Below are 21,945 nucleotides of genomic sequence, written 5' to 3' on the forward strand. Positions count from 1 at the left end.
TCTTTGAGAAGGTTGGGGATAATAAGTCCCCCAAAATGCTTTCTTTTAAGGTTAATCTTTGCTTAAATTTTAAAAAGTTACGGTGAGTTATAGACAAGGTAGTCTTTCTTTTAAAAAACAAAGAACAAAAGGATAAAAATTGCTGAAAATCTGAACACCACTTTCCTATTCACATCACTTTAATAATTTATTGAGTGCAGGGCCAACAATATGAAATTTTCATGTATAAGTATCATCCAACCTCATATAAAAGTAATACATGAAAAATAAGGGCAAAGATAAATCACAAATACCAGTAATTCTTGGCAACAGTTCTCTAAATTATAATAATAAAGTGCTAGTTATAAAGAAAAAAATAAGTATTTTTGGTTCCAGAAGCTGAAGATTTTTATCATTATTTGTAGGAATTTTTAAAACTTCAGAATTACATTATGAAAGGCAAAAATGAATGACAAAAAGAAATCATTACTGCTTTAACTTCAATTGGGACTAAAAGTAGGGTAAATCAATGTAAAATTATGTTTTTCTTCTTTATATTCAAGATCACTAATTAAGAATTTGTGTTTAGCATAGATTGAACAGTTTTAAAGAGGTTTCAAAAATACTGTTCAGGACCTCATCTCAGGTGTTTATTCTGACCTAGGTCTCCAAGTCTCGGGAAGGGTTTTCACCTAAATAAGATATGTGAGATTCTACCCCGATTGTTAGTGTTTTCAGAAATGCTCAGTGGGGGGCGGTCGCGGGGGTGGGGGGTGGTGAGAGAGAGAGAGAGAGGAGACAGAGAAACAGAGACGGGGAGAGACAGAGGAAGAGAGAGAGAGAGAGAGAGAGGAGACAGAGAGACAGAAACGGGGAGAGACAGAGGAAGGGAGAGAGAGAGAGAGAGAGGAGACAGAGAGACAGAGATGGGGAGAGACAGAGGAGGAGAGAGAGAGAGAGAGGAGACAGAGAGACAGAGATGGGGAGAGACAGAGGAAGAGAGAGAGAGAGGAGACAGAGAGACAGATACGGGGAGAGACAGAGGAAGAGAGAGAGAGAGAGAGAGAGAGAGGGAGGAGACAGAGACAGATATGGGGAGAGACAGAGGAAGAGAGAGACAGACAGCCCTGGGGCATAAAGGAGAGAGAAAGGCAATGTGGAGGGATGGAGAAACAAAAGATTTACATTCACCAAATGCTGTCATTTAAACTTACTTCCAAAGGGCTTAATTTTAAAATAATAAATTCACAAACACATTTGACTACATCCGTTTTATCTCCTAGGAAGAATTTAAGAGGGAAAAACCTCAGTGGCTCTCCTTTTATTACTGGTGGTGCGGGAAGATAAGACTTAGAGACTACATGTGGTTCAGCTGAATCTCTGAGTCTGTAATAAATATATCATAATAGTCTTCCACAGAGATGCTGGATCCCTCTTCCAGCTAGCAAAGAGCATTTTTACAGACCCTCGAAAGTGTTTTAGTACATCATTAAATTTTGCATATAATGGGTTCCCTGCACCTGTCACAATTCCCAGATCATACTCACTTTTTCGTCTCCTTTCAGATGGAGACAAAGGTGGGAGGGCATTTGCCAGGGCGTGCTCCCCCTGTTTTCAGAGGTGGGCTGATCCAGGGCTCTTTGACCTTTTTATTGTGATCTTTAGCTTAGTCCTCCATCACCCTGCATTTATTTAGTCCTCTGGGGAGGCCATTCTTTCTGCCTCCTTTGTCCCCCAAGGAACAGTACAAAGCCATATAAAATGAAAAAAAGGAGTAATAATAATTTTTTTTTAAACGGCTGTGATGATTGGTACAGCAGATGTCAGGTTAAATGCATTCCATAGATCAGCCTGCTGGGCATACTCCCAGGACTATACCCATGCACCTGGGGCTTGGGAGTACCACCGTAGCAGTGCCTTCCAAGAGAAGGTCAAGCCCCTGCCACTGTGTCAGCTCTTCCAGGAGATGAATGCAGTGTGTCCAGGATAAAAGGAGCATGGCTTCCATTTCTTAGAGCCACCTTTTACATGCCATGTAAGGTGCGGTTCTTAACCCACCCCCACTTTGTTTAAGCTTTCTCATGGGTAAAAGGGTATATTAATAGTAATTATTTCTTAGGGATATTGAAATGATCAAATAAGTTAATTCTTATAAGACTTACAACAGTACCTGGCATACAGTGCTCAAATATTGTTTAGCTGTGATGATGAGGATGATGATGATGAGGATGGAGGTGACTTAAATCTGAGCGTAAAATGCTCTTAGAGATGCTCTAGGTCAGCCATCTAGTAGAGACTTAGGGAAGCAGGAAAGGGTGAGTGAGGTTCATTTAGCATTGCTTCTCTAGAGACTGACACTAGGTGGGCAGCCATATCCTTCCTCATCATACCTCTTTTGAGTAGCTGTTAGAGCACATAGGTAAGGCATGGGTGATCTCTCTCTACCCCTCACAAAGGGCTAACTGGAGTCTATTTGTTTGTGGTCTCATTATTTAAGATCTGTGTGTTTAGTTCACTGCTACTGGTTCATGCACTCCCTCAGTGAATCCTGACCTCCAGTCATTTCTTTTACATACTTACTGGGATTTTTTTCCTCAGCTATTGTTGGTTTGGGGATGTTATTGAAATGGCTGGCTTAACATTTGAAAACCACATAAAACCAAGTCATAATGGAATTAATATATGTAATGAGAAGTAGTTCGAGGATTGTGTTCTTATAGAGATTTTGAATGTAAATTATAATGTATTTTTAGATGGTCTCTATTTGGTACCAGGGCTAGTGGCACTTTAACTAAGGAAGAGTCAGTAGTTGAACACACCTTGTTGATGAAATTTTGTGGCAAATAAACTCAGTTGATTTCATTTTTAGAGTACTATGTTTGTTCCTCAGGCTCTTTAATCTGTTCTGTATTCAAAGGCAAATGAGTTTCTGTTCATAAGGCAAAATGTGGCAACATTTTTTTTTTAATATTGACAGCATTAGTTCTGGTGCTTTTCATTTTCAAAATATATAAAAATAAGAAATGGAAACTCTTTGCAGTAGGTGCATTATCACTAATACTTAATTTCAACATTTTTGCAAGTTGCTGTCCTCCTATGTTTGTCGTCTTGAAAAAGATGGAAACATCATTTCAATTATTATAAAATATGTTTCTTTTCTGCGCATATTAAAGGTCTTTTGTATAAAGTAGTAATGGAATATGCTTGAAGTGATGAAAATTTAATTGCCCATAGAGTATTTGTAAGCCAGAAGCTTTAGGATGAAATGCAAACAGCATTAAATGTCTAAATTTATCTTCTTCCAGACTTTCATCTTACAGTGATTTTCTGGAAGAATGGTATTAGGGTCTTGTTGGGAACAGTTAATAGAAGCTGTAATAGATAATAACTGACTCTGTAATTAGTCATTTCAAGACAGAGGTACTCTTTGAGCCACTGATAAGAATTGAATTGTAAGGCTACATCATGTTTTCATTGAGCTGTCACAACCCAGCAATCCATATTCATAGACTCCCAGTGCTAAGCTCATTGCCAATTTAACACAGATGTGGGAGAGATATGTACAACCTCCTCAGCCTTTTGATCCCTTCTTATTTTTTATTTGAGGAAATAGCAGAGTAGCTTCACAGTGAGGATAAGGGTGTCTTAGTGACAAAATTATCAGATTAATTTGGTATGTACATAAAATATGTATATATATATATATACACATATATATATTCACACACAAAGTACATATATGCAAAAGAATCACTCTTACGGTTAAATGTAAAATTCAACAAAAATTTTCCTAGATATTTCTGATTTTTGAGCACTACAGTAAAAATACTGCATTAATTTTTATTTTTGTTTCCATTCAGGAGAAACCTCTATTTTCACTTTCCTTAATGAATAACACTGGTCCCTTTTTTCAGTAGAAGAGAGAGAGATTTTACACTTTTAGTTACATTGGCTATACTATATTCTCAGTGATATTTTATTTTTATGTTATTTTATGTTGTAACAAATATTTCTGTATGGTTGAATTTCTAAAAATTATTTATTTAAATTTTTATACAATTTTTAAAGGTTACTTTCCATTTACAGTTATTATAAAATATCGGCTATATTTTCCTGTTGTATAATACATCCTTGAGCCTAACTTACACCCAGTAGTTTGTACCTTCCACCCCCCCATCCCTATATTGCCCCTCCCCCTCCCCCACTGGTAACCACCAGTTTGTTCTGTATATCTGTGAGTCTGCTTCTTTTATGTTATATTTACTAGTTTGTTGTATTTTTTTAGATTCCACATATAAGTGATATCATACAGTATTTATCTTTCTCTGTCTGACTTATTTCACTTAGCATAATGCCCTCTAAGTCCATCTATGTTGCTGCAAATGGCAAAATTTCATTCTTTTTTATGGCTGAGTAGTATTCCATTGTATATATATACCACAGCTTCTTTATCCATTCATCTGTCAGTGGTCACTTAGGTTGTCTCCATGTCTTGACAATTATAAATAATGCTGCTAGGAGCATTAGGGTGCATGTATCTTTTCAAATAAGTATTTTTGTTTCTTTTGGATATTGTATGGTTGAATTTAACAAGCTTTGATTGAGTTCTTCCTGTGGGCCAGGCTCTGTGGAAGGTGGAATGTGTCAAGTATTCCATATTTTTGAGAGCTATGGGGTCATGGAGGGGAGAGAGGGAGCTTTCCCTAAGAGGTCAGAAGAGACTTCATGAGAGAGATGGCATTTGAGCCTGCACCTGAGGAATGGGTAGGATTTTAACAAAAGAAAACAAGGGAAGTCATTCTAGGTGAAGGTACCCTTTAAAGAAAGGCAAGGAGGGCTTCCCTGGTGGTGCGGTGGTTAAGAATCCACCTGCCAATGCAGGGGACACGGGATCGAGCCCTGGTCCGGGAAGATCCCAAATGCCACGGAGCAACTAAGCCCGTGCGCCGCAACTACTTAGCCTGTGCTTTAGAGCCCGCGAGCCACAACTACTGAGCCTGCGTGCCACAACTGCTGAAGCCCGCGCGCCTAGAGCCTGTGCTCTGCAACAAGAGAAGCCACCGCAACGAGAAGCCCGTGCACCACAACGAAGAGTAGCCTCTACTTGCCGCAACTAGAGAAAGCCCGTGTGCAGCAACAAAGACCCAACACAGCCAGAAAGGAAGGAAGGAAGGGAGGAAGGGAGGGAGGGAGGGAGGGAGGGAGGAAGAGAGGGAGGGAGGGAGGAAGGGAGGGAGGGAGGAAGAGAGGGAGGGAGGGAGGAAGAGAGGGAGGGAGGGAGGAAGAGAGGGAGGGAGGGAGGAAGGGAGGGAGGGAGGAAGAGAGGGAGGGAGGGAGGAAGGGAGGGAGGGAGGGAGGAAGGAAGGAAGGAGATAGGGAAGTAAAGAACATGTTCTAGTTTAAATGGATCAAAGGGTGTTTTCAGCTGAAATGGGGAAAATTGACTGGAGAGACTGGTTATGGCTACAACCTGAAGGACTTTGAAATCACACTGAATATAAGATTGTAATCTGTGAATGATAGGAAGCTAGAGATGTTTGTTGAACAAGGGAATTAAGTGATCTGATAAGACACATTTGCTTTCTGATCATAGGTAATAATATACTTGCTTTATTTCTTCCCTAAAATGTACTGATAGGTTCAAAATACTACTTGCAATCCATAATATATATATTGCTTTTTTTCTCTATAATTAAAGTAGCTAGTTCTCCATACAGCAGTTTAATGCGAAAATATAAAAGATAGAAAAATTGACTCTAAGGAAAAAAAAAGTCTTCTGGGGAAGAATTTTATAAATTTACCATGAAAATTTGTAAAACCATGAAAAGAAGTAGATCATAAGGCAGACTGAATTCTTTAAGTAAGTGTTTACCTATTTAAAGTCATTACATTATTATTTGATGATTTTTACATAAACCGTTGCTGTCTGAAATGGGTAACTGGTGGCTCCAATACCACGGTGGCAATAAATTTGCATAAAATAACTAGAGTTGTTAGGATATCAGATAGAGTTTATAAACATTTTGTCAATAGGGAACTAGTTCCAAATATCTCTTTTTGCTTTTCTATTTAATAAAACCCAAATTACAGTGTTAACACAGCTCTTGGCTCATAGAAGGTATACAGTTTTTAAAGTCTGAATGTATTAGATACTTTGCAGTGCATTTTTGTTTTTTTGTTTTGTTTTGTTTTGTTTTTTGTGGTATGTGGGCCTCTCACTGTTGTGGCCTCTCTCGGTGCGGAGCATAGGCTCCAGACGCTCAGGCTCAACGGCCATGGCTTACGGGCCCAGCCACTCTGCAGCATGTGGGATCTTCCCGGACCGGGGAATGAACCCGTGTCCCCTGCTTCGGCAGGCGGACTCTCAACCACTGCGCCACCAGGGAAGCCCTTGCAGTGCATTTTTATTGTTTGGGTTAGTTTGCTCATCCTAAGTGCATTTATAAGTGTATTTATACTAAGCTCCTTTCTTTCCCTCAACTTTTTAATATGAAATTTTCCTGAAACAAAGGGGACTAGCACAACAATCATCTGTATACCCCTTACCTAGGTTCAGCAATTATTCATATAATACATTTCTTTTTAAGTGAATTGCTAAAATATTATTTGTTCCCCACTTAGCGTATTAGTTAGAACATTTGGCTGATAATCTTGGAAAGAAAATGAAGGGTTTGCTTATCAACTGGGCTAGTTAAATATCAGTTAGATACAGGTATTCCTAACAGTTATTTATCTTAAAGGCAGTTCAAATATAAATATTTTGTGCAATTGTTCTCCATGCTAATGTACCCAAGTATACATATTTTAACTATAACTTGTATTTACAAAAAGGTAGTTTCATATACAAATATTTTTAAAGGGAACGTTTTTAAATGACATTAGCTTTGGAACATTTTAAATTATGCTGTTGAGACTATACCATTCTGAATCAGGGTATCAGAAACTTACAAAAATCGCTGTAATCTGAATTAGTACTATGTATTTTACATTCTGCAATTAGTATATCTATTTTGTCTACCACATATGCAATCCTATGATTCATGTATAGTTTATTTAAAATAGTAGACAACAGGTATCTATATTTAATCAATTCGAGCCACATATTATAACCATGAAAGTTGTAAGTTTTCTTTCTAGTTCATATGCATATTAAAATAATTTTACTTTCAGAAATGTGAGCTTCAATTTTATTTTCTGTCAGTAGCCATATTAGTGCTGTGTATAGTAAACTTTTCCTTTAATTTGTCATACATCACTCTTCCACTTTCAAGAAGTTTATTCCAGTTGCCTGGATGGCAGCAGTTGGTGGATGCAAGTGATGAGCTAAGAGTAGAGAAGCTAAAATAGTGCTTGAAGGGTGAGTCCCAGTGGAGTTAGAAGGAGGGAAGTCAAGATTCAGCATGTAGGTAGAGTAAGAGTCAGTGCAGGTTGGAGATCCTATGACGCTTGGTAGAAAGGAATCAGGAAAATCTCGGAAGGTAAGATGAAGGAAGAGGCCCCAAAGGAAAATTGAATTCTGCAGAAGCTAATGATGCAGAATTACACAGGTAAGGACAGCTTCAGAGCACCACACTGAGCAGCCTCGATGTTGGAAACAATTATTTGTTTCTGTGGAGTTTTGTGTATGTGCGTGTTTTTAGGAAACCCTGACAGACTAACCGGGGGCTACAGGTAGAGATAAGAGGAAACATTTGATGAAAGGGAGAGAATAGGGCAGAGAGAAGGAAGTCCCTCACATTGTTTCAAAGTCAAAGTGCCTTGGTGTAAAGTTTTTGTTGTCTTACTCAGATTGCTCAGGGATTTGCTCCAGTGCCCTCGTCGAAATAAACATATGGGCTGCAGACATTCTGACGTTTCCTACAAGCTAGCAGGGAATCAAAACTATGTCAGGTGTTTCTTAAATACAGAAATTAGACCGATTATCTTCTTGAGTAAAAGGGACCTGGTGCCCAGAAGATATCTCTTTAATTCCCTAAGAGTCTGAGCAACATTTCCTCTTTCTTGAAAACAGAGGCCAATTACCAACCAGTTCACGTATGGATTATGCATTACATCTGTTTAGAGGAGGAAAGGGAATGCTTGCTCCACAGTGTCAAGAGTTGAGCCTTTTTCCAAAGGCAAATCTCATTTTTTCCCTAAAAAGTAAATTCCCAACTCCAGCAGGCAGAAAAATAGATGATAATCAATTCATTTTTAACGGGGAACTCTTTCTTTAGATGATGTCTATAAACATACAGTATCTGAGAACGTATGTATACTGAAGTTGGTTTGCCATTTTAACAAATGTCTTTGGCTGGTCTCTGAGTCAGTTTCTGTCTGCATTGATCTGTCTTGCACTCTGGAAAATGTTTTAAACATAGAAATAGCCAACTTTTCTCTGTTCTTTTTTTTTTCCCATGTGGCTTCTCCAAGTGGGATTCATCGACTGACAAAGTCTGGGATTCACAACATACTTTTCCTCTAGAAACAAGTTGAAGATAAGACAACCTGGCTTCACTTTTCTATGAATGAGCTATTCATGAATAAATATTTCCATGCATATTTATCGAACACCCAAAAGTGTCAGGAATTGTTTCAGGTACTTGAGATACATTACTGAAAGAAACGCTCAGGATACCTGCTTTGATGGAGTTTACATTCTACAGAATGAGACTGACAATAAACATAATCAACAAAAAATACTTTAAGTAAATATATCAGTATAATATATCAGTGTTAGAAGGTGATAATTATAGAAAAAAAGTAGAGGTGGGGAAGTTAGAACAAAGTATGGGGCATTGGAAATGTGGATATTGCAGAGACCGGGGACTGGGGGGCTGTTTGTGATTTTAAATACTGTGGTTAAGGCAGGCCTCATTGAGAGGGTGACATCTGAGTTGACTTGAAAGAGGTGAGGGAATTGACCCTTCACATATCTGCAGAAAGAGAATCCCAGGCAGAGAGGAAAGAGCTAGTGCAAAGGCTTGGCATATCTGAATAACAGCAAGGAGGCTAGTGTGCCTGGAGTGGGGTGAGTCAGGAGGAAAGCAGAAGGTCATGGGAACAGAGATGGCACGGAGGCAGATCACATAGGACCTTGTTGGCCACTGTAAAGACTTTGAGAGCATTGGAGAGTTGTAAGCAGGGGAGTGACATGATTGGATGTCTAAAAAGAATTCCTCTGACTCTTACACTGAGATTAGGCTGTAGAGAGAGGATAGAACCAGGAAGACCAGATTGATGTCTAATGCAACAACGGGAGAGATGATGGTAGCTCAGAGCAGTGTGGTAAGTGGTCAGATTCTGGATATGATCAGAAGGCAGAGCCGGCAGGATTTACTGATGGACTGCATTCAGGGTATGGGAGAAGGTGATTCCAAAATTGACTTAGAGGTTTTTGGCCTGAGTAGCAGGAACAGCGGTGCTGCCATCAGCAGAGTTGCGGAAGGCTGCAGGAGACGCAGGTTTGCAGGGTGGGGTGGGTGTTCACTTTTGGTCGTGTTGAAGTTGAGACGTCTCGTGGACATCTAAGCGGGGGTGTGGAGCAGAAGCTTGATATATATCTGGAGTATATTTATAAAGAGGTCTGGACTGGAGATAGAAATTTGAGAGTAGTCAGCTTATGGAAGGTATTTAAAGCCAAGAGTCTCTAAGAGTAGTGTTTTTCTTACAAATTTCTTTTTTTTTCCCAAGTCATTTAATGTTTAGAAACGATTTCTCGCATATTTAAGCCCACCTACCCTTGAGGTTACCAAATAATAGGTACTTATATCACTACTAGGAATAGAACCAAGCAGAGAGAAAACCTTGCTCAATCTGACATAGTAAATTAATAATATTGGGAATGAAGTCCAGTTCTCTCATTCATGGGCTGTTTTCACTAGACCTTGCTGCTTCAGCACCCAAGAATCTAAGTAAAGAAGAGAACTGATCTGAAGCAGGCTCCTCTTACAGTGTGTGGAAGAGTTAAGATAGAATTTGCTTCATCCTCTGGGTCTGGAGAGGCACTGGGTGGTAGGTGAGAGGGGAGGTCTGGAAAGGATTAACAGTCTGGTTGGATATTTAAGGGGCATAGTAGACCTTGGCCATGCTCAGTTTCCAAATGAGTCACAGGCCACCCAGATAGCTTACTAGATGTACATCTCTAAGCTATTGAAACTTCCCTAGATATGTACAAGCCACCAATAAATTGAATTTATCAATTGTCACGGTAGACATGGCAGGGCTTATGTTTTGCTGAGAGGGACATAGCTGTCTGAGGCCAGAGCTGAATAGCTGAGTAGAAGAAAGATTGAGAGCTGCCATGCATGGTTCTTTTCTTTCTCAGCCACTTCTCCGAGAGTATTTAGCGTCTGTTTTAAATTAGCATTGAAAAGATGCTTGAAGAGTATCTTTTGGAAAGACAGTTAAACTAATAACAAGCTGGGGATGCTCATTTATCTTGGGCCCATTTGAGATCACAGCTCAGACTTGAGTGTACTGTGGTTGGAAATGAAGTAGTGGGTGGGAAGAGTACGTGGAGAATCCTGGCAGGCAGTAGGACCCCGATGTGGGTAGTCCAATGATTGGACATACCCAGGCATCTGGCGAGGGAGATGCCAGGAGGTCTGTACAGGACCCCAGTTCTCAGGAAGGGAGGAGCAAAGCAGGGCTTCCAGGTCTGAAAAAGGGCGGGGAAAGGTAACTGACTTTTATTGATTCATTACTATGTGCATGATAGTGTGTTAAGGATCTAGATACATTGATAGATAATATGTATTTGTCTTTGTTTCTTACAGTAGACCTGATAGTATTATGATTCCCTTTTGTATATGGGGAGTCCATGACTAACGCTAAGGTCACACCCTGGACAAAGGTAGAAAGAGGTGAGACTCAAATTCAGTTTTGCCTCAGTCCCAAACACATAAACACTTACATTTTTCAGAATCTTGGAAATAGGAACCAGAGTAGAAGCATAAAGGAATGCAGAGGAGTCCACAGGGGCTGCATTTGTGCATTAACGTGGGATTGGTGCGATCTTGCTGGAGTAGAGTGGAGTGGATTGAGAGGAAGTAGGTAAAAGCGAGGTCCCGTGGGTCCACTGTAAGACTGCAGGTTGGGTCTGATTTGCTGTGAAGGACAATCTGAGACACAGCACTTGAGTTCAGTGGTTAGTGTAGGCAACTTAACAGGAAGTAACCTAATTCTAAACCTCCTGGATGGGGCACAGAAGCAGTTTAAGCACTTTTTACCTCACTGAACCAAAGAATGAAGGCAGCAATACAACCAACTGTGGGAATCTGGGGTAAGCAAAACAGGGGGCCGACGATTAGGGTGTTATTCTACAGATGAGGAACTTTAGACTCTGAGAGGTGAAGTGGTTTTGCTGGAGAACAGGGAGCAGTAGATGAGGGCCCAGTACCACATCTTATCCCTTATCTGGCCTAGGGCTTCACCCACGATGCCATAGGTGACACCTCCTGGCTGCCTTTGGCCCTCTTCCTCGCTAGTAACAGTGATATTGACTCCTGTAGCTTTCATTTTGCTTTTCAAATACTCATAATGCATGTGAATAATGTGGGAAGGAGGTTATTAAACAAAAATTTAGCCACGGCCACTTTGCCACTTTGGGATTTGGTGGCGGGTGGTAGGCATAGGGCAGGGAGAAAATGGGAGACAAGCCAGGTAAACAGCATCAAAAAGGTTTAGATGTTATCACACGGTCCTGGACAAAGTTCGTAATTGCTCTGTGTCACAGATTCCTCACTTGTATCCTGAGAATGATAACAGTACCCCCTTTATAGAGATGTTTTGTTAATAAAATGAGATAATACATGTAAACTACTTATCTCAGTGCCCTGCTGAATGGTTTTCATGTGGTTTATGTGCCAGCACTCAAAATACTAGCTATTATCTTATTAAAGGATACGGAGATGATTTATTCCAACATCCAATGCCATTTTGGGGGTAGCATGATGTCAGGCTGTTCTGTTGATATGTGTGTCTTATTTACGTTTTATAATATGGATGTTTCAAACCATTCCACTCTACTCACTGGATTTCCTGGGGTTTAATTTAAACATTCTCATCACAGTTAATGTCACTCTGGTCATTCTCCTTATTGCCAGCAAGCATTTATGACAGGCTTGTACTGTGTACTACCAAAATAATATTACCTTCTCCTGGCTGCTTCCTACAAATGCCTTCATCTTGATGTAATAAAGGCAATGGAGGAGAAAAAATTATTATGTCAAGGAGGAAATTATGATCAACTTTTAGGGTGGTGAGCAAGATACAATTTTTTAATAAGCCAAACCTGAGTAGTGTACAAGATACACTTAATTTGACCCTTTTTTCCCCAGGAACATCCTGATTTTCTGGTTGTAAAACCATTTGGACTCCACTTGTAGACTTTGTTCTAAAACTTAAAGCATGTAGTGGTCTTCTTTTCCTGTTCTCAAAGGGAGAAGGGCTGACTGTCTTCATGCAAATTAGTCCGCTTTTGTTGAAAGACTCCGGGGGACTCATCTATGAAACATAGAGTAACAATAAGAAATGCAGTGCAGCTTACTATTCTGCTTTCAGCTGATGTAAGATTGTTTCCCACAGTATCGAATATTAAAAAAAATAAGAGTGTTTCATCACAGTGCCAAAACTCCAGCAATGCCTTTGACTGCCTTCAGGGGTGGTGATGGAGGTGGAGAAACTGACTATTCAGTACTACATTATTTTCCAATGATTTTGCACATAGCTAGGGAAAATGTAAATGAATGCAGAAAGGTGGGACTGATGTACTAAATTTAGGACCAGCAATTACAGACATTGGAGTTCTGAGCTTTTGTTTTTTTCTTTTTCTTCCTCTGTAATTTCTAATATAAAGAAAATACTAAGTAGGGATAGTATAAAAATAATTTGTTAATAATGAGTAAAGATTGTTTTGACAATGTCTAACACTTCAGAAATGTATCTCATTATTCTGACTGTATTAATTAAGGTTTCTTTTTTCCCCCCTGTATTTCAGTGACAATTTCAACAAGCACCTTCTTTGATGGCTTACTGGTGACAGGCCTATACACATCTACAAGTGTTCAGGCTTCACAGAGCATCAGAGGGTCCAGTGCTTTTGGATTTGGTAAGCTATCCTGACATAAGAAACCCATGACTGTCTACATTTTATACAGTTACAGGTCTTATTTTTTGAAATATCTGTTTTAAAAGTATTTGACATTTATTATTTCAGAAAAAATAATCTGAAGTGATATTTGTGTGTTTGCTTGAAGTTAGGTGAATTGAAATAAATCATGTAAATATGCAACCAGCCATGAGCTTGGTGTTAACGTCTTTCTATCCCTCTCTCCGTGTACTACTGCTATTACACTTAGGGGTTTGAGTAGATTCCTGTGTTCTGTCATTTAGGTTGCTGATACTGGAATTCATTCTGATGCCCATGCATCTATTCAGTAGCCTGTTTTTATAAAGAGTTCTTAAAATCCTGAATAGATGAAAAGTGTCACATTGTTTGGCAAGTAAGCATCGCACACAGTGGAAGATAGCAATAATTGTTGAAATGATTACATTCTGTGAGTATTCATAAAATAATGTGATTTAATATTTGAAATACTTATATGGAGTCTTTGTCCTTAAACCAGAGACCTGGAGGGTTACTTAAGTGGAGAGGCAGAAGGCTACATGATGGTCACTGATCACAGAGGATTCTCGATTTGGAAATCTATAGTTTACCCATAATTCGATAAACATGCCGAGCTGAAATTAAGTAGACCCTTTACAGCATCAAAAATGCAAATTTAACATATCAATTTATATAAGACATGAAATCACTGATCCTACTCTAAGATTAGAAAACTGCACAAGACTTCCTCCATTGATGTGAGAAAGACAAAATTGCATTATCTAAAGCAGCCACATGTTCAACGTTTTATTTTTTTCTGGGATGCTTATTAAATAAATAAATTTTACCTACTTTTGATATATGAAAGAACATCTCGTCTATGTTGAGTCCCAGCAGAGCTCTGCCCAGATGACTCACTGCTTGATGTCAGAGCAATAATATTGAGGCTGCATTGTTACCCTGCTGGCCCAAGATGAGGTTCACAGCCTCAGGGCTTAAAGGAACCTAGAAGTCATTTAATAATCCTGTTAAAATTATTTGACATTGAGGATTTGCCCCATTTTAGATACCAAATAAGCTTTTATAATCTGTTGGTAACTACTTGTAAGGTCTAATCCTTAAGAAAAAAAATTTGTCTAAAAATTCCACTCTTTTAGCCTCACCCTTTCTGTGCTCTGTAGAAGTGAAAGGTCAGCTTACAATCATATATATAATATGTGTACATAAATATATAACATACTACGTGTTACGTTACAATAGGATTTCCAAGTAGGGTTACCAGATTTAACAAATAAAAATGTACAAGACATTGGTTACATTTAAATTTTAGATAAAAACGTTTTTAGGATAAGTATGCAGTATTTGACATAAGATGTCCTGGGTTCTACCTTAACCCAATTAAATCAAAACCTCTGGGAGCCGGGCTTGGCATTGGCTCCCAGATGATTCTAATGTTTACCCAGAGTTGAGAACCACTGTACTGGATCAGTCCAGGGTCCAGCATCTTCAGCATCCCTGGGAACTTGTAAATATAGAGTTCCTGGCCTTGCTCCAGACTCAGAGAATCAGATACTCTGGGGGGCTGAGATGCAGGGATCACTTTTTTAATAAGGACTCCAGGTGATTTTGATACACTAAATTTTAAGAACCATTCATCTACATTAGTTAAATGGGAGAGACATTATTTAAATAACCATGTAAATATGTAATAGTAAATCTTGCTAGGGGCTAGGCAGGAAATGTACTGAGTGCTGGGAAAGGGCGTGACAGAGAAAGGAGATCTAGTCTGGAGTAAAATGACATGTAGTTTGGAAAGGCTTTCCTGGGGCAGTGGTATTGAGCTGAGATGTGAAGGATGAGTAGGAATTAGTTCCCTAAAGGTCTGTGGAATGTGGGACACAGCATACCTGAAGAAGAGAACAGTAGATGCAAAGGCCTCAGGGTGGGAAGAGGCTGGCTGTGTTCTAGGAATGGAAAGAAAACCTTGGAGTGGCTGACCTGGAACCAAGAGGGCAAGAGATAAGGCTGGAGAGGACACCAGGGCCAGATCGTTCAAGATCTTAAGCAGAGAGTGCCATTGAGGGTTTCGGGCTGAGGAGATCACTCTGGTGTCAGTGTGGAGAACAAACTGTCGGGTCCAGCAGTGGATGCAGAAAGACTGTTCTGTGGTTAAAGGTCTGATGTGACAAGGCACGGAAGGAGTTCAGGTGCAGACTGGCATCAGCCAAGCCTGGACCGGAAGGAACATATTAGGGGGGGATAAGAGTGTGGGCCGTGCAGTCAGGCAGACCTGCTTTCAGATCCATACCCCGACCTTCGTTAGTCATGTGCCTCAGCCACGTTGCTTAACTTCTCTAAGCTTAAGTTCCTCATTTATGAAATGCTGATGACAATGGCAAAATACTCAGTAAAACTAGGTGTTCCGAAATTATAAATCTTGATACCTGAAGCAGCTGCTGCTGAAGTCTGAGCTGAAACCTGAAGTCTCATTCCAGGACTTGCATATACTTCCTTTGGTGGGGGTGAGGAGGAAGCACACATACACAAACAGGTCTCAGGTGGAATTTTTCTGAAGTTTTTAGACCCAGATGATTTGAGAGGACTTGGCTGCATGAAGTAACCGTCGTTTACCAAGTTGGAGCCTTTAAATGAGAAAAATCATTAAATGTCATTTGTAGTATATTATAAACACATTTTGAAAGAACATATAAAAGGCATGTATCATATTGCCTCAGATTTTAGCTAGTAACCAAACAAAAAACTAACACTTGAAAATTGTTAGAAATGATTTAAAGACATTTTCTTTAAGGGTTTTAGGCTTTAAGACATTTTCTGTTGTGACTTTGAAAGCTGTAAAAAGGCAGTTTCACTTGAATTAGAATGTATTTTGATTAGCTTAAATTGCATGTACTCTTCCCATGACCACCAGCCCTAGGATACAGAGTCTGAAGAGGCTTCTGAACTTGAAGCTCATTGATGGTAGTTTGACCTCCATAATCAAATTCTCAGGTCTCCCACTGGTCACTTGGCATTTTTTTTTTTTAACATCTTTATTGGAGTATAATTGCTTTACAATGTTGTGTTAGTTTCTGCTGTATAACAAAGTGAATCAGCTATATGTATACATATATATATCCCCATATCTCCTCCCCATATCTCTTCCCTCTTGCGTCTCCCTCCCACCCTCCCTACCCCACCCCTCTAGGTGGTCACAAGGCACCGAGCTGAGCTGATCTCCCTGTGCAGTGCAGCTGCTTCCCACTAGCTATCTATTTTACATTTGGTAATGTCAATGGTACTCTCTCACTTCGTCCCAGCTTACCTTCCCATTCCCTGTGTCCTCAAGTCCATTCTCTACGTCTACGTTTTTATTCCTGTCCTGCCCCTAGGTTCTTCAGAACCATTTTTTTTTTTTTAGATTCCATATATATGTGTTAACATACGGTATTTGTTTTTCTCTTTCTGACTTACTTCACTCTGTATGACGGTCTCTAGGTCCATCCACCTCACTGCAAATAACTCAATTTTGTTTCTTTTTATGGCTGAGTAATATTCCATTGTATATATGTGCCACATCTTCTTTATCCATTCATCTGTCGATGGACACTTAGGTTGCTTCCATGTCCTGGCTATTGTAAATAGAGCTGCAGTGAACATTGTGGTACGTGACTCTTTTTTGAATTATGGTTTTCACAGGTTATATGCCCAGTAGTGGGATTGCTGGGTCGTATGGTAGTTCTATTTTTAGTTTTTTAAGGAACCTCCATACTCTTCTCCATAGTGGCTGTATCAGTTTACATTCCCACCAGCAGTGCAAGAGGGTTCCCTTTTCTCCACACCCTCTGCAGCATTTATTGTTTGTAGATTTTCTGATGATGGCCATTCTGACTGGTGTGAAGTGATACCTCATTGTAGTTATAATTTATATTTCTCTAATGATTAGTGATGTTGAGCATCCTTTCATGTGTTTGTTGGCAATCTGTATATCTTCTTTGGAGAAATGTCTATTTAGATTTTCTGCCCATTTTTGGATTGGGTTGTTTATTTTTTTGATATTGAGCTGCATGAGCTACTTGTATATTTTGGAGATTAATCCTTTGTCAGTTGCTTCGTTTGCAAATATTTTCTCCCATTCTGAGGGCTGTCTTTTCGTCTTGTTTATGGTTTCCTTTGCTGTGCAAAAGTTTTTAAATTTCACTAGGTCCCATTTATTTATTTTTGTTTTCATTTCCATTTCTCTAGGAGGTGGGTCAGAAAGGATCTTGCTGTGATGCATGTCATAGAGTATTCTGCCTATGTTTTTCTCTAAAAGTTTTATAGTGTCTGGCCTTACATTTAGGTGTTTAATCCATCTTGAGTTTATTAAACTCTGAAGAACCTAGGGACAGGACAGGAATAAAAACGCAGTTGAAGAGAATGGACTTGAGGACACAGGGAAGGGGAACGGTAAAATGGGACGAAGTGAGAGAGTGGCATGGACATATATACACTACCAAATGTAAAACAGATAGCTAGTGGGAAGCAGCCACATAGCACAGGGAGATCAGCTCGGTGTTTTGTGTCCACCTAGAGGGGTGGGATAGGGAGGGAGGGAGGGAGATGTAAGAGGGAGGAGATATGGGGCTATATGTTTATGTATAGCTGATTCACTTTGTTATACAGCAGAAACTAACATACCATTGTAAAGCAATTATACTCCAATAAAGATGTAAAAGAATATATATACCTGAATATTGTTAAACAGTTAATCTTCATAAATAATAGAATAGAAAGCAGAAGATTAAATGTCTTTGTAGGTAAATGGTCATATTTGGAAACAAAAGCACATTAAGTTTTTGGGTATTTAAGTTTAATATATTCTTTATAATTTAAATAAAATAGAAAAAATTCAGTTTGAGTAGGGTATAGGTGAGAAAGTAGAGGAAAAGTCTGATAGAAGACATAGAAAATGTAACAGAATTGCTGCTTTTTGGTAGTTTAGTAGTTATAGTAGGATCAGGCTGAAGTAGTGTGGCATTCTTTGATCTAGAACAAAAGAATTATTGAATACATAATCTATCATTAGGCCCTGACTTAATTGATGGACTGTTAAGCAAACATGACTTGTTTGGCATTTTCCCAATATGTCGTGGAATTAGTGTGTGATATGTTTAACTAGCTGTGATAAATAAGGCAAAGTAAAACATATAGTTGAGTCTGAAAAGGTACTTCAGAAAGTTTTTTCTGCTTATAGTTAATTTTAATCGTACCAATTACACTAAAGTTATAGCCACTCTCTTTTGAATATAAAATGTGTGTATGACCAGCCAAAATAAGGCCATAATTATCCTTAAGATACTGTGATATAAATGTAATTCCACTAACATAACTACAGCCTTTTATGGGAAACCAGAATTCTTTAAATCATACCTCACTGACCAAAAATAGACAAATGCCTAATAGCCAGAAATACATTAAAACAATAGCTATGCAAAAGATGACTGTATGCCAGCAGTGCATGATTTTAAATACCTCATTTTGCTTGTCAGTATAAGAAAACATGCTGCTCTAGGGAAGTGTGATGTTTAATTACGGGTATCTCTTTGTGTATCCCAGAAAAAAATGCTTCCCTCTTGTCTTTGGCACTGAATTCCAGCTCAGTCATATAAATCTTCAAGGCTTATTGTGGTTGCTCAGTGAAATGCTATTTGAATATCCTTTCATACAAAAATTGTTCCTTTTCCAGACACTGAAATACATTTTACTCAATATTTAGTATTCTGGCTCTAAAAGCATATTACTCAGTTTTTGGTATTCTGGCTCTCTAAAACCTGAGAATCAGGTTTGCACGTCTGATGGGTAGCAGCCACACTTCAAATTGTTAGACCATGCATAAATTAAACTTTTGTTAGACCTTGCATAAATTGCTTTGCAATTCCTAGATAATTTTACTCAGGTAATACATCAGCCATTTTAGCAGTTTTTCACGTAAACCATTATAGTTGCCTATGTGTTTCATTTATTTTTTCTGTAATAATTAGCCATTCAAGAGTCAATCATTTGTTAATTTATAAAACTCTTAAAAGGGCAAGACTTGATGGAATCTAAGTTTGGGGAGAAAATGTAGTAAACAGATCCAAGATATGTTCTTGGATTCAGTCAGTCCTGTCATGTTTTTAGTAGATTAAGTGACTACCATAAAAATTTAATATTTTCAGCATTATCTTTGAAGCACAGTATTAGAACTTAATGATCTGATTTTTTTCCAGTGTGATATGACACTCTAACTTTAGATGAATAGGGATAGATTTACAAAGCAAAGTAAATATTTTAAGACTTCAAATTTTAGTAAATCTTATATTGGTCACTAGTTAATAAGAATGTGTACTTTACCAGTAGATTTAGATTGTATGTTAATCTTTCATTTCCAGAATGCAAGTTTTTGTTACTACTTTGTTTTATTGTCACTGAGAATAAAAACATAGGGTCTATTTAAGCTAATTTTTGGATATCCTTCACATTAAAACTAACTAGAACTTTTTACAACTTTACTAAGTATCACCAGGACCGCTGCATCCCTGGACATTAACTATAGTTCAGTCTTAGGTATCCTGTCTGTGTGACTGAGACATACACGTGTTATGAATACATACACATGTTTAGGCCATAATATCTGTAAAGAAGGGGCAGCCACTAGCAACTTCATTAAATAACATCCTGTATAGTAGTGGTATTTATTTATTAGCTGCAATTAAGTTTAATTACTCAGGTGATCTTGTTAAATTTATTTTGTCTGTCTCTTTACAAAGAAATGCTTTGTAACATACTTGAGGAATTTTAAACACATTGAGGGATTGGAAGCATGATCTTTTATTGGGTATGGTAAATGATCTATAATTAACACGAAGACTATAATTTAATTAAACAAATTACTGTAGTCAATAGTACAAAGAGCATAGTTGACAAGAGATGAAATTGCCATTAATATTTCCTCTTTATAGGGTATTAGACTAAGTTTGTTCTTTATTCATTCCATCTGGGTATGCCAGCATTACCTTGATTAAGAAATACTGTTATATAGTTTGCATTTGACCTATGACAAAGAATTCAGGGCTATTTCCCAGTTCCTAAATCTAAAAAGGATCACTAAAAAGAATCACTTACTAGAGTAATGGGCATGATGAATAAAACTGTTGGATTCATTAATCGACAAATTGCTAGAGAAAATGTTGAGGGACATGAGATTTGGGCCAAGTGGAGGAGTTAGTGGAGAAAGGCAGCTCAGTGCAGGGGCCATGACGTGACGTCTGGAGTGAGGCAGCTCCAGCTGTATGCCCGGCCCTGTTTCTTCCTACCTTGGACCACATACTTTCCTTCCCTGAGCTTCAGTGTCTGCATTTGTAAAATGAGGTTGATAAGAAAGGCCAGTTCACAAAGTTGTTAGGTGGGTTAAGTGAGATTATTTATTCAACTGCCTTGTATATATGCTCAAAATAGGTGTTTTTTTTTAAACACTCAGAAAGAAGTGAGAATTCTTTCTTTGAAATAGGAAACAGAATGACAAGATGCTTCAAGTGGCAGAAGATATGAAAGTGGGAGGTGACATTAATTTGGAGTGGAGGAAATACACCCAATTTTTAAAAATAATTAATTAATCGGCTGCATTGGGTCTTCGTTGCTGCGCGGGCTTTCTCTAGTTGCGGCGAGTGGGGGCTACTCTTCGTTGCGGTGCGTGGGCTTCTCATTGCGGTGGCTTCTCTTGTTGTGGAGCATGGGCTGTAGGCGCACAGGCTTAGTTGCAGCACAGGGGCTCAGTAGTTGCAGCATGCAGGTTCAGTAGTTGTGGCTCGTGGGCTCTAGAGCGCAGGCTCAGTAGTTGTGGCACAAGGGCTTAAGTTGCTCCGCGGCATGTGGGATCTTCCCAGACCAGAGATCAAACCCGTGTCCCCTGCATTGGCAGGCGGATTCTTTTTTTTTTTTTTTTTTTTTTTTTTTTATAGTTTTTTTTTTTTTTTTTTTTTTTAATTTATTTATTTTTTTCTGTGGTGGGTCTTCGTTTCTGTGTGAGGGCTTTCTCTAGTTGTGGCAAGCGGGGGCCACTCTTCATCGCGGTGCGTGGGCCTCTCACTATCGCGGCCCCTCTTGTTGTGGAGCACAGGCTCCAGACGCGCAGGCTCAGTAGTTGTGGCTCACGGGCCTAGTTGCTCCGCAGCATGTGGGATCTTCCCAGACCAGGGATCGAACCCGTGTCCCCTGCATTAGCAGGCAGATTCTCAACCACTGCGCCACCAGGGAAGCCCGGCAGGCGGATTCTTAACCACTGTGCCACCAAGGAAGTCCTGCACCCAATTTCTGACCCATAGAACTTGGAGCTGAAATGTACGTTGGGTAGAGCCTGGCTCAGCCCCTGCCCCAATGTATAGGTAAGGAGACAAGGCTTAGGAAGGGCAAGTGGTGACTCTGCAAGAGAGAGAGTGTAGGTGTGAAGACTAAAACCAGGTGTTCTGACATCATATACAGTCTCAGATACTTTTTTAAAAAATATAATTCACATACTATAAATTTACCATTTGAAGTATACTTTTCAATGATTTCTAGTATATTCACAAGGTTGTGCAATGAACACCACTATCCAATTCCAGAACATTTCATCACCTCCAAAGGAAACCCCATCCCTGTTAGCAGCCACTCCATATTCCTTCCTCCCCTTAGTCTCTGACAACTACTGATCTACTTTCTGTCTCTATGGACTTGCCTGTTTTAGACATTTCAAGTAGACAGAATCATATAATATGTGGCCCTTTGTGTCTGGCTTCTTTTACTTAGCATGATGTTTTCAGAGTTCATCCATGTTGTAGCATATATCAGTACTTCATTCCTTTTTATGGCTAGATCATATT

At 39.1% G+C, this 21,945-nt stretch overlaps 1 protein-coding gene across 2 annotated transcripts in view; it reads left to right on the plus strand.

Moving 5' to 3' along the window:
• RELN (reelin) overlaps nucleotides 1-21,945 on the plus strand; it is a 522,720-nt gene that overhangs the window by 67,136 nt on the left and 433,639 nt on the right. For both annotated transcript variants that reach the window (XM_065883760.1, XM_065883761.1), the window contains exon 2: nucleotides 12,959-13,069. In XM_065883760.1, the coding sequence (XP_065739832.1) occupies nucleotides 12,959-13,069 (111 nt within the window). The remainder of the gene's footprint in view (nucleotides 1-12,958; nucleotides 13,070-21,945) is intronic.

The sequence above is a fragment of the Phocoena phocoena genome, chromosome 9 (assembly GCF_963924675.1).
Source record: "Phocoena phocoena chromosome 9, mPhoPho1.1, whole genome shotgun sequence".
Taxonomy (NCBI): Eukaryota; Metazoa; Chordata; class Mammalia; order Artiodactyla; family Phocoenidae; genus Phocoena; species Phocoena phocoena.